Source organism: Salvia splendens, chromosome 4 (genome assembly GCF_004379255.2).
Source record: "Salvia splendens isolate huo1 chromosome 4, SspV2, whole genome shotgun sequence".
Lineage (NCBI taxonomy): Eukaryota > Viridiplantae > Streptophyta > Magnoliopsida > Lamiales > Lamiaceae > Salvia > Salvia splendens.
In genome coordinates this window covers 15115283-15129006 of record NC_056035.1, presented here as the reverse complement: position 1 = coordinate 15129006, position 13724 = coordinate 15115283, and the positions used below count along the sequence as shown (strand labels likewise).

Sequence of the window (13724 nt, the reverse complement as noted above, 5' to 3'; positions counted from 1 at the left end):
TCAAACGACGTCGTTTTATCTGAACATATATACTCGTACAATTTTTCACGGAATTATTAATATCGTGATTACAATGTAAGGCCCAGTTACATATTCAAACTGTGTTGTAAGGCCCATTAACTGTAGGTCCAGAAAAAACAAAAAAAAAATCTTATTTTGACTTTTGTTTAATCATAGTCACGTTGATCTGAGCCTATTTTGAGATTGATTCACTTCCTTCTTGCATGAACTTATATTTCTCGCAAACTTGGTTGACTTCTTACTTTTATATTTTACTCATTTTAAAAAATTGTAGATAGTCAACATTGAATACTATCTACAGCTCTAATTTATTTTGTTTTTGGAATTGCAACTTATACACACCTCACACACTCTGAGTTGCCTTGTTAGTGTTTGTAGTTTTAATTCCTTTTTTTTTCATTTGCAGTGAATGAAAATAGTATATTGGTGTGTTCATCACTTTTGTATCTCTTTCATTACTAGTTTATATCTACAAAGCTTGAATTTGCGCAACATGTACCCGTTAGGTCAAACGACGTCGTTTTATCTGAACATATATACTCGTACAATTTTTCACGGAATTATTAATATCGTGATTACAATGTAAGGCCCAGTTACATATTCAAACTGTGTTGTAAGGCCCATTAACTGTAGGTCCAGAAAAAACAAAAAAAAAATCTTATTTTGACTTTTGTTTAATCATAGTCACGTTGATCTGAGCCTATTTTGAGATTGATTCACTTCCTTCTTGCATGAACTTATATTTCTCGCAAACTTGGTTGACTTCTTACTTTTATATTTTACTCATTTTAAAAAATTGTAGATAGTCAACATTGAATACTATCTACAGCTCTAATTTATTTTGTTTTTGGAATTGCAACTTATACACACCTCACACACTCTGAGTTGCCTTGTTAGTGTTTGTAGTTTTAATTCCTTTTTTTTTCATTTGCAGTGAATGAAAATAGTATATTGGTGTGTTCATCACTTTTGTATCTCTTTCATTACTAGTTTATATCTACAAAGTCAGATCTACATTATTTTGTTCCATAATCAATTATGTCACTTAGACTTGTATTTCGGTAACCTCAAGAATTCCTTAGTCAGAACATCCAAGATTCCCAGTAGCAAGAAGATGTCTGTCAAAGAAACGTATATTGTATATATGTGAATGCTTTGACAAACTTTTAGTAAGAATAAAGAAAAAACACAATTGAATCAGTTGGAAACACATATTTGCAATGGAGATATGAATCACTGTATATGAGCGTGACTATAGAATTATGATCCAATGTTAATCATCAGCTAAAACTCAAAATCATGTCCGGGCTGCTCATCTGACTAAACGAAGCAAAGTAATCAAACATAGTAACTCTGCAATCAAAAACCAAAACACTACTAGCTAGTTATACAAATTGTATATTTTCATAACAAAAAAATGAAAATTATTAGGATGTGTGGTTACCTAAATGCACATAACGTTGCCTCGTTGTAGGGATCCAGCGAGAATGCAAGGCCCGCCATGAGGAATTTCTTCACAAACACAATCATTAAACGTTAGATTATGAATTGATACCGCTGATGTAGATATCGAGTTTGCTGTACCTTGAATATCTGATTAGCTGCAGCAGCTATGTCCCCTGTGTGGTGAGGGTGAGGGACGGGGAAGTCTGGCTTGAGTCTAATGCATTCCTGAGCATCTAACAGAGCAAATATGGTTTCATCCGCGTGTGCTTGCAACAGCATTCGCTTTGATAACCATGTGGGGTTAGATGGATCAAGAAGGCTAGCCTGCACATCACATATAGTATTACTTATCACACATGGCCAAGCACGAGATGATCGGAAGAAGAAAAGTTTACCATTCTATATACTAAGGTTGCAGTGCGGTATTGCTTATTGCTCGCCTCATGCATCCCTTGAGCTTCTAGTCCAGCCAAGTGCATTGTCCTTTTCTGCTCTCTCTGAGAGATATGTGATGAGAAAGGAAGGTTGTAAATCCAATTGAAGATCAAAGTACTGCTGAGTTTTACACAATGAAAAAGTAGTTTCAGACCAATGTTTTAAATTCTTCAGAATGAAAGGACTCGATTATGCCATCAACAGTCCAATTTGGATAAATTTCAAGCCGTTTAGTCACTGGAAACAAAATTTTCACAGCTGCACGATTATGCACCATGGCAGCATCCTCAATAGGTTTAATATAGAAATCCTGAAAGTTGGCATTATCAGTACAATAAGTGTCCTGTAGATAACATCAGGATGTTTGCAACAAGAGACGGGCCGAAGATATCACATGTAGAACTGTAGAAGATGAAGATGAAGAATAGCACAGTAAAGAAAGGGAAACTTAGAAATTAACTCTTTCAATTGTATTCGGATCCGCTTTAGCTTTAAGCAAACACTCGAGAAATTTTGTGTCGCCTTCTTTTGCAGCAGATGCCAAAGGACTTGAACTGAAATACGAATTTGGGTCTGCATTAGCCTGCAAAGAGAAAGTACATAACCAGGGAACTATAGTTGAGGAACAGAGCTAAAGAAGCATGAGAGATTTTCATTTTTGAGTAAATCATCTAATACCAAAACAGGGAATAATTTATCACAAATAGTAGGTTGGATGATTGAAGTACATAAAAACACCAGACATCAATCTCTAACAGAAAATTAGAAGAGAAAGTTATTTCCATTTTACCAAACATACCGCAAGCAACAATTTCAGGCATTCAAATGAGCGAGACTTGACTGCACATGTAAGAGGGGTGTCCACAGCTGCACAATAACGACTTGGCTGCAAAATGGAAAGCAGCAAAGGAATTAATTGCACAAGATTACATCATAAGTTAATCCAAGAAATATATTAATACTATATGTTAAAACAGTAAGTCAAAAGATCATATCAGTATGATTGGCCAAATTTGACGAGCTAAACAAATCAAACTCTTATCCACATTAATATTATGTGAAATAAGTTAAAAGTTACTAAGAAACAAAAACTGCAGTCCTAATAACAAAACAAACAATGATTTAAACAAGACTATCATTGGAAATCAGTGCAACTGAAGGTTTTGGTTGCCCACATGTGCACCACGAGACAAGAGATACTTGACAGCCTGAACATTTCCACGAGAAACAGCAACTTGTAAAGGTGTTCCTCCTGTAGAAGCTTCTTCGACAAGAGCACCTTTTAACAATTCCATAACCTCCATATTATCTGAAACAAAACCAATCCATTAACGCATATTACACTATTACCAGAGTCTTTCACAGCATTACAGCTGACAAAACCACTGACCTTTTAGAACTGCATAGTGCAACGGAGTGAATCCCTCAACATCTGAAAGATTAATTTCAGCACGCTGATTGATGAGAAACTTCACAATTTTGACATGTTCCCCTTTGACAGCTTGTGCCAGAGGAGTATCCCCTGAATCAGTTTATGGTGTTAGTATACTATACTATCCGCAGAACAAACACTTGAAGAATAATATCAAATTAATAAAAGTATTGGTTCAAAATAAACACATGAAGAAGCGAGAGAGAGAGAGAGAGAGAGAGAGAGAGAGAGAGAGAGAGAGAGAGAACCCTTGTAAGTCAAGGCATCAATATAAACTTTGACGGTTTTTATCAAGAATTTGCAAATCTCAAAATTTCCCATTTCAACCACGTGATGCAAGACATTCCGGCCAGTGGTGAAGTCACTATATTCATCACATATTTTCCGGTACTCACTGATATCATCAACCTTGTTTCTAATTACTGCGAAAAAATAAAGTATCAGAATCAGACATACAAAAAAATCAAGAAAAGGTGAAGATATGACAAGAAAAAAGACTTCACCCCTGAGTTGATTAAGGTCTCCACTAGCAGCAGCCTCGATAATCGCTGCACCTGCCATTTTTACCAACTGTAAAATGAGTTCTTCAAGCCCCGCCACACACACACACATGGATGCTGGATGCAACTGTGTGAGCGTGATTCAAGAATGTGAAACAAAAAAGTGTTTTCTAATCGACTTACCAATTTCAGAAATAGAACCCATGGCGATCAACTTCTTAGAAAAACATGATTGCTAATCAAACCACTCCACCTTATTTATAGAGAGAGCGCCATAAAGGAATTGTTGCCTTTCGAGATTTTATAGTTTGCATTATTATCTGTCGAGAAATTTGCTTCTCATTTTCTTGGATTATGAGAACTATTCATTTTGCAAATAATGTACCTTAATCGGAGTTATATGAGCGACAACCATTTCTAATAAAAAGAATAACAAAAAAATACTCGTTAAAAAAAATCTCAAAATCGAGAGCCCTAATTTTCAAAACCACACTAGCTTTATATTAGGGGCGGCCGGAAAACTCCATGGTCGCCCCTCCCTCGATCTGCACATACGTTCTCCTTTCTACTTTTGAGTTGGATTATATTTTACTTTGATTTCTATGAGAACTGTTAGCTTTCCGAGCTGTGACGGAAGAGGAGAAGTGAGAGGGAGAGCTTTTGCAGAGAATAATAATGGGAAGCAACTTTACTTATGCTACGGCTATGCCGTGAAGGAAGACACTCACCAATACGCAATGCAGATCACGACACAATAAAATAATGTTATAAAATTACTTTATAATATTATTTTATTATATTATGAGTCTTGGAGTAGGAGATCTTTCCGGTCAATATGAAACAAATTGTGAATGAAAACTAGACTAAGTAGTAGTAACATTTTTGGTTGTAAGAGCATCCACAACCGTGCTCTTGCCAGCGGCACGGTTGTGGGCCCGACCCCACTTTTTCTGTCTGCTCTCTGGCAAGAGCACAATACCTACAGCTGTGCTCTTCCGCAAGGACGAGCACAATTAATTTAAAATTCAATTACACAAAAACATTTCCATAATACTAAAATTCATTAAAAAACCACAATAAATATTACAAATTACAAATAAAATAAAAAAGACATAATTAAAATCCTAAAAATTAAAAATTACATAATTAAAATCCTAAAAATTAAAAATTACATAATTAAAATACTAAAAATTAAAAATTACATAATTAAACTCCTAAAAATAAAAAATTACATGATTATTGGCTAATATTACCCGAGGAAGACTACGCATCCGGCGACACCAACCCTAATTGTTTTTTGAGACCCAATATCATGTCCTCGTGCGTTTGAAGTTGCGTGGGGGTCATAGTTGACTTATCGGCCATATTGAGTTGGGCCAAAAGGGCCCATAACGAGTTGTTCGGGGGTGGAGGTGGAACATAGGGTGTGGGTTCGGGGGCGGGGGCCGATGGAGTCGCGGAGCGCCGGCGGTCGGCCGCCGCCTTCTTCCTTCCTTGCGGTCGGCGTTGGGAACCGCTTGGTCCGGCATCGGGGCTACCCAAGTTAGCTCCGGCGAGTTGGCTAGCCACTTCTTCGGAGCCGGAGTCGGATAGGGATACCGACCTTGACCGTTTGGAGGAGCTGCTCGAGGAGGATGTTACGCCTCCCATATACCTCGGGTGGAACCGCGTTTCCTGCCAAACGTTGAGGTACTTGAACGACTTACCGTTCAAGGATTGGTAGGTGCTCAGCGCGGCAGTGATGATGTCGACCTCGCTCCGGCCGCTCCCGGCATTCCTCGACTCCTGGAGGAAATAGCCATTGAACTTGCCAATTTCTTCGTTGGCTCGGCCGATGCAGTTGCGCACCATACTCTCGTTGCGCTCGATCGTTCCCGGCGGCCGGTTTGCATTGTACCAGCGAGAGACGCGCCACCAAAAGTGATCGCCGGATTGGTTCGTGCCAACCGCCGCATCTTCGGAGATTTCGAAGTACGCCTTGAACAATTTATCCATCTCCGTCGGAGTGTACGGTGTTCGGACACCGCTACGAGTAGGAGCCGGCGGAGTTTGGGAGGGACGGTCGGCCTAGGCTCCGGTGTCCACCCGTATCGCCCTTCGGAGGCACCCGGAACGGCCGAATCTTGGGTGAGAGGAGGGGCCAAATATTCTGTTTCCGGACTAGGAAACGGTTGTGCACCAAACCATTCGGGGTTCCAACCGTGAGAGGGCGGGTTATCATCGCCTTGGCCGGACATTGTTAGGGTATGAGAGAATGAAGATGAGAATGGATATGGGAGAATGAAGATGAGAATGGATATTGGAGAATGAAGATGAGAATTGTGTAGTTTGATGTGAATTTTTAGGTGTGAAAGTGAGGGTATTTATAGATGAAAGTGTGTATTTTTGGGGGGAAAAAATAATAAAAAAGTGTAAAAAACGGTAATAAACGGTTATAATTTTTTTGGGAAGTGATTTTTTTTTTTTTTCGGTTTTTTAATTAAAAACCGATTTTAAATAATAAAATTTTTTTTGAAGGCAACGGCTATGCCGTTGCCCAATCCCGTGCCGCCACGTCAGCTGCTCGCTGGCGCGGCACTGCTCGATGCATCGAGCAGCGCCGTGCCAGCGGCGCGAGCGCAGCGGCGGCGGTGCTTCGCCTTGCCAGCGGCGCGGACGGCGGTGGCGACCGTCACCACCGTTGCGGATGCTCTAAATATATTTACCATTTTATGAATTTGGTCAAAAAAATTAAACTAAAAGCAAAACACGTGTAGATCAAATATGATAAACACATGAGTACAACATTTAAGATCAAATAAGTTAAGATCATTAGTTACGTTCGTTAGTCAAATAACTTAAGATTATCAGTTATCTACTAACCAACAGACCTTATAATGTCTGGCGCATGTTCAACATCTGTTCTACTTTCATTTATTTTTTTACTGATTTAGCAAAATATTAAAACAATATCCCATGCTCAAGTATCCAGATGATAGAATAATTGCAAAGGTTTGATTTTAATAATTTATGCAGTAATATGAAGAAAAAATGAAGCTGGATGCCTAATTTTCTTTTGTTTGACATTACTAATAAACCCAAAGACTTTGGTTTCAGAGACCCAGTTTTGTGTATAATGGCTGCCCAGCTGTCACTTACTTAATTTCCCTTATTCAGAAATAGTAGTAGTAGTTCCAAATTTCTTGAATATACTTGTAGTACTGCAAGGTTTTTGACGGTGTGGTATAAAAAGACAAAAGTCAAGTCATTACTGTGATTGCGACCTCGTATATGTATGCATTCACTTTGGACATTAATCATGATTGACACATATCTTCACATTTCATTTTCTCATTATCATCAACCAACCAACTTCCTACTGGAACAAAAGAAGATGATCTATGAATCAGAAAACCCCCTAGAGCTGCCAGTTCTAGACGTTTCTGAGGCTTTGGATGCATCAGCCCTGAGGTCTCTAGGCGCTGCCTCCAGAGAATGGGGCTTCTTCCAGATCATCAACCATGGAATCTCCAAAGATCTCTTCACCAAAATCTACTCTCTCTCCAACAATATCTTCTCTCTCCCATCCGAATCCAAGCTCAAACTCGGCCTCAAAACCTACACCCCTCTCTTCATCGCCTCCCCCTTCTTCGAGAGCCTCAGAGTCTCCGGCCCCGATTTCGCAGCTTCCGCTAAGAATTCTACACATGCCCTTGGACACCATGACAATGACTTCAGGTATATATATATCTATATCTATATATACTCTCTGTCTGTCTATATTACTATATACATGTAACAAGATCATCCTGTCCAGTGAGATCATGCACGAGTATGGGAGCAGATTGACAGAGCTCTCAAAGACAATCCTCAGGCTAATCCTGACCACACTTGGAAAGGAATTTGATTCCAAATACTACGACTCCGAATTCCAGCATTGCCACGGATACATGAGGATAAACAACTACTCGTCCCCTCGCAGTTCGGAGGAGGCGGAGGGCTTAGGCATGCACACGGACATGAGCTGTGTGACGATCGTGTACCAGGACGAGATCGGGGGGCTGCAGGTGAGGTCGAGGGAGGGGCGGTGGATGAGCATCGCCCCTCGGGAGGGGACCCTCGTGGTCAACGTGGGGGACATGCTGCAGGCCTGGAGCAACGACAGGCTTCGCTCGTCCGAGCACAGGGTGGTCCTTGGGAGGAGGAAGCCTTCCTGGACGCGTTTCTCGCTGGCCTTCTTCTGGTGCTTCGAGGATCACAAGGTGGTCGAAGCACCAGACGACGTCGTTGGGGAGCACGACGCCAGGATGTATAAGCCCTTTGTCTGCTCGGAGTACTTGACCTTCAGGGAGAATACTGAGAGGGGCAAGTTTGACAAGGTTGGCTTTACTGTGAAGGATTTTGCAGCTCTTCCTTAAAGTAACATCACTTGACCTTTTTTTTTCATCCTTTGTTTGTGAATGTGTGAATGTGTATAATTTGTGAGAGAATTTGAGGTGGTTGAAACAGTTGGAATTCTAACTTCCAAGTTGGAACATTTGGTATTAATTTATGTAAGGTGTTATAATAAGGTAATTTATTGAGTATGTGCAGCCTTGTCTTTTGTGGAAGAGTCAACTTGTAGTGGTATGTTTTTGGCCGATCACATGGAGTTTTTTTTTTATATATATAAATCAATTCAATCTAAGATTTAGGTATTCCAGCTATGGGATTATAGTGGTTGGGGGCATTTTATATGATTTGGGAAGTGTTTGGCGCTGGTCATGTTCAAACTCAGATTTTTATTCCAGGAGAATTGTTAAAGGGTTGTTTCAATTTATTATTTTATGTTTATTGGTAGGGTGTTGTTGATATTGAGTTTATATTATGCCCCAATCGAATTATTGTTACTATTATTAAATGTATTTCACTTGAATTTAGATGTGACCATTCCCAACCCATATGCTATACACCAATAAAGTTATAATGTTTTGTAACTGTAGTTTAGTATGATATTTTTATTAAATTTCATTATTCACAAAACAAAATAGTATTAGAAAATTCATGCATGACTGAGCTACAAATGTGATCATTTGAAGCACCAGTTAACATTTTTTTATAGTAGTGGATTTTATCTCTAGAACGTATGATCTAGAATGCACTTAAAACTAAAAGTGGGTCTAAAAATATTTATCAGTTAAAACTGATAAATATAGTGAATTGTTAGCACAATTGCAGACATATACCACATTAAAATATTAAGCCTTACTCAAATCGTCTTCGTAGCCAGCCATGATAAAGTTGCTTTAATTATTATGTCTAATTTTTTTTACTTTTAAAACATCCTGGAAAGATATAATCTCCTACGTTTTGCTTTCGAATCCTTGCCTAAGTTGGTAAAATTAGAATAATCATTAATTTATCAACTTTTGACCTTCATCGGTATTCTTTATTTAAGGGAATATAAATGCTTATGCATAAATATATCTACAATACTCTTATGTAATAACAGTAATAATAACAATAATAATTAGTGTTTTTATTATTATTGAAGTAGGATAGAGTCCAAGAAAAAACAAGTAGATATAAAGATGGTATGCATCACAATTAAAATGCAATAACTTTATGCATTGAAAACACACGATCAATATCGTACACACTTAGTGTGCATCCATCTATAATCTACGTTATAATTTAGGTTATAATAAAACTGGTACAATGAACAAATATGTACATGAACAATAATAAATTGGTTCTAGCTTTGTAAGTGGGTATAGTGAAATGATCCGTTCGACCAATAATAACATAAAATATTACTACAACGCACAATTTATTTAATATATTTACGTTAAGTACATGTCTTCAATATCTGGTTTTAAAATTAAGATTGCAATATACTAGTATCTGCTTAAATTATGTACGAGTACAATATGTACATTTATCTTTTCTTTATAAATTATTAATCAATTATCACTAATGAATTTCATTAGATTAAAATTTTAAGAATAATATTGATTCATAGTTCTTATTGTAAGAATGATTCTTGGATGATCACAATCTTATATACATAATCTTTATTAAGATTGCGGGCTTTTTCCTTAACTGTCATTTTCTAATGAAACGCTGCTTTCTTTGATTGTAATTAGAAGCTGGCCTACAAATAATGACCATTTTTATATTTCAAAAAAGAGTAATGACCCTCTTTATACACTAGATTCACAATCATATCTGCAAAGATTTCATCTTTATCTATTGTTTATGCAGTATAGTCACGCGCACACATGTATATATGACAAATACTTATGTGGGATTATCTAGTGTTTAGTATTATATTTATTTATGATTAGAATTTGATAAAACTCCAGTGAAGGTTAAACCTTACTTATTATTTGGCTGTAATATTTGGGATTTTGAGGGAAACTACAGTACTAATACTTTTTAAGTTCTTAACTTCAATAACTGTTTCCGGTAATGAAGTGGGGCTAGTGACTAGTGAGCATTCATATATCCTCTTGTTTGTTGAAGTTGAGTTCCTATATTATTTTATGCTTAAATTGGTTGAATATGTGTAATTTTTGGTACTCAATACTTAGATTGGTGATTGCTAAACAATTTTTTTTCTCCTAGAAATATTGAATTCACTTGCAAAAATTACTAAATTTTAATAGTATAAAAAAATAGTACTCAGTACATATATCCAATTACGTACAAAAATATTAATAAAAAATATATATACAGAGTCAATAAGAGAATACTGAACCAAATGAATGTGGAATGTCCATCCTTAATCAAATGGTCAGAAGATCGATCCATGCATTTGGATATAGAGTTGCCTTAAATTCTTGGGCAAGTTGTCCCACCAATTAAGCACGGGAAATAGTCAATGGGCTTGCCAATGAATGCCCATAGTAATTAACAATAAAATAAAAACAAGAGAACCTAAAGCGAAAAAACTTTAATATGCCTTTTTTCCCTAAATAAAATTATTACTTTATCTCCTAGCCATTAAAAAATTACATGAGTGGACTACAAAATTAGTACCAAAAAATGGGTTAGCACCTTTTTAGTAGTACTCAACATTTAGAAAATCACATTTTAAAAATCACATTTTTAGTAAAAAAATTAAGAAAAATCTCATAATAATCTCACTTTTTACCATCTTTGTGACATCCCTAACCCGAAACGTACATCATTTTGCATCATTGCATATTTTTTTCCGTATTTCAAAATAAATAATGAATATATTATGTAAAATATAAATTTGTTTAGTATATTAAATCATTGAATTAAAGTAGTAGTATATAATATATATAAATAAGTATGTGTACAATATGAATGTGTGTATATGGCTACGTATAGCCATGCACAACTAATTATAGTTATAAATTAGTATGTGTAATAATAATGCGTGTGTATGTTTAATAGTATGTGTAATATTATGGGAGCGGGTGCGCATGTGACACGTAGGTGTTGTTGTGCATGGGACACAACACATATTTAGAGAAATAATTAGTCTTGTGCAAGGAAAATAGGTACTACACGTGTAAATAGGAAAGGAATTGCATGACATTTACGCTTATGTGTTTGCTTAAAAACAAAAAAGGGGTGACTAATGGCTAAGCCGACTTCTTTTCGACACATAAGAGATTATTATTGAGAAAATAGGGGAAAAAGAACATAAAAAAAATTAGGAAGAGAACGCTCACTGATAAGGCTAATTTCATGCATCGGTCTAGGGATTTTATTTCGTGAAAACGCTGGGCCTAACGCATGTTTAAAGCCAGATGTGTGAAGGTTTTCGCTAGATTCAGGAAAGGAAGAGGACGCTTGCATAGTCCTAGGAAACAGGCGAAAGAGTGGACATTATGAAGAAAATTACTTGACGGAGGAAGCCTCGGAGTTGAAGGGTAGAATAGGGATTTCTACGAAGACTCTAGAAGGCTATGTCCGCATCTATAAAAGGAAGAAGCATGCAAGCTGGAGGGATCTTCTCGGTTGGAGGCCTCGCTAACAGCCTGTAGCTTAGTTCACTTTTCACACACTTGGGTTCTTTTCGTGGGGAGATTCATGTGTTCACATCTAGCTTTCTCACGTTTTCGATTGGGTTGTAACACCGTCCTTCTATGGGGCGAACAAACAATTTAATTTCCATTTTCGTACTTTGTTGATTTCGCCGAGCTCCGTTGTTCGAAGCTCGGTCCTCTGTTTCTTTGCTGAATATTTCTCTTATCTTAATGCAAGTTTCGTTTTCGCTTATGTTGATTGTGTTGATTTCTGTTTGTTGATTGTGTTTACTTGAATTCTGGAGTTGGAATTGTTGGAGTTGGTTGTTTTCGTGGATTATTGCAGGTTCGTGGTTGGATCTGGGAGAATGGAGTTTGTTTGTGGATGAATCGGGGTTTTGTCTTGCTGATATTGTAGGATTGTCTGTGATTGTTGGAATTCGGAGTTGATCGGAGCAAATCTGTAAGAATCGGAGTTATGGAGTTGATTTTGATGGTTGATTGAGTTCGGATGGCTTGGATCCGGAGTGGATTAAGCACTCGACGTGAATCTGAGCAGTGTTGATTTAATTTCATGCCTAGTTTACGTGTTTTCATTTCGCTTCGCCTAGTTTATGTCGATCTGATGTATTTCTGATTCGTAGCAAGTTTCCGGCGTCCTGATTTCTATATTCTGTTTGAATCTAGGTATGTGCTCTGTTTTCTCCATTTACGTATTTGAGTCGGTTCGGAAAATGCATGTCGTTGTTAGTCAGGGCATGAGTTGGTTGTTTGCAGCTTTTACCGTACTTGCTATATTTGGAGTCATGGTACCCCACTGCTTTTATTCTCTCTGTCTAGTCTTAATTAGTGAATCGTTTACACGGTCTAGGAAGTGATTTTAATACCTCGCGGTCATGACGATGTTTGCTGTCAGTGTGTTTACAGTTTCCTAGGTCTAGCATTTACATTTTGTGCCTATGACTAGAGTTAGGTAAAATTCTCAACCCTTTGCGTGGCAGCAGCTGCTTGTTTCCAGAGTCTCTAAGCACTACTTTACGAATCCATCTTCGTGGGATCGACCTCGCTTCCCTATACTAATCCATAGTATTTGGGGTTGAGGGATTTAATTGTTGAAGGGGAGTCGAGTGTGTCCAACGACAGAAACACTCTGTGTTCCTTGAGTTCCTAGACCTAGTGATCCAGTGGATTTAAGAAGCGCGGTGTCTTGACCGAGCATCTGCATTAACTTTCTCTGTGCACACTTGCTCACTCCGCTCCTGAGTCATATCTTAGCGAGCACGCACTTCACTCACCACCACAAGTACGGGAGAATTATTTAAGCTCTTTTGAGGTTTTTAATCATAAGATCGAGTGTTGTAGGCCGGGAAGCAGGAGCAGGTGCTCGGTTAGATTACTTGTCGTGATAAGGTGTGTATAAATCACACTTTTAGTTTTACATGTGTGATGTGGTTGATTGTTATATGTTGAATTGGAGTGAATTATTGGTTTAGATGGTGTGAAATTGATATGATTATGAATTATTTGATTTTGATGGTCGAATATGATATGAATATTTGATTGCTGAAATGGACATGTTTGTTTAGATATATTGGATAATTTGATGAAATATGATATGGATATGTTATTGGTGCAAAGGATATGTTTATGATACTGATTATGTGAATCATTGGATTAAAGAGGATCTGTGACAGCATTGTACTGGATCTGAAATTTTAGAGGGACCTATGAGTCCAATTACAGAGAGGCCTTCGGGTCAAATACAGAGGACCTATGAGTCCAATTACAGAGGGACCTTCGGGTCAAATACAGAGGGACCTATGAGTCCAATTACAGAGGGACATTCGGGTCATAGAGGAATCCCGGGCAGACACCAAGCTTGACTGTTACAGAATAATAAATTGAATCGAGTGGCATATGCATATGAAT

General features: G+C 37.6%; 2 protein-coding genes across 3 annotated transcripts; one reads left to right on the top strand and one right to left on the bottom strand.

The window, feature by feature from the left end:
• Nucleotides 1–1185: 1185 nt before the first annotated feature.
• Nucleotides 1186–4549, bottom strand: LOC121797661 (receptor-interacting serine/threonine-protein kinase 4-like). 2 transcript variants are annotated; one of them, XM_042196304.1, is made up of 12 exons: nucleotides 4018–4549; nucleotides 3838–3888; nucleotides 3583–3756; nucleotides 3293–3424; nucleotides 3078–3211; nucleotides 2702–2788; nucleotides 2363–2485; nucleotides 2057–2212; nucleotides 1863–1964; nucleotides 1606–1791; nucleotides 1466–1533; nucleotides 1186–1395 (listed from the first exon to the last, which is right to left on the bottom strand). In XM_042196304.1, the coding sequence occupies exons 1-12, from the start codon at nucleotides 4037–4039 to the stop codon at nucleotides 1302–1304; spliced, it is 1329 nt and encodes a 442-aa protein (XP_042052238.1). In that variant the 5' UTR covers nucleotides 4040–4549; the 3' UTR covers nucleotides 1186–1301. The 2 variants fall into 2 exon arrangements, with proteins under 2 accessions (XP_042052238.1, XP_042052239.1); XM_042196305.1 differs by having other exon boundaries at nucleotides 1186–1374.
• Nucleotides 4550–7160: 2611 nt separating this feature from the next.
• LOC121800181 (gibberellin 20-oxidase-like protein) lies at nucleotides 7161–8399 on the top strand. Its single transcript, XM_042199769.1, has 2 exons — nucleotides 7161–7551; nucleotides 7631–8399. The coding sequence occupies exons 1-2, from the start codon at nucleotides 7208–7210 to the stop codon at nucleotides 8229–8231; spliced, it is 945 nt and encodes a 314-aa protein (XP_042055703.1). The 5' UTR covers nucleotides 7161–7207; the 3' UTR covers nucleotides 8232–8399.
• Nucleotides 8400–13724: the final 5325 nt, after the last annotated feature.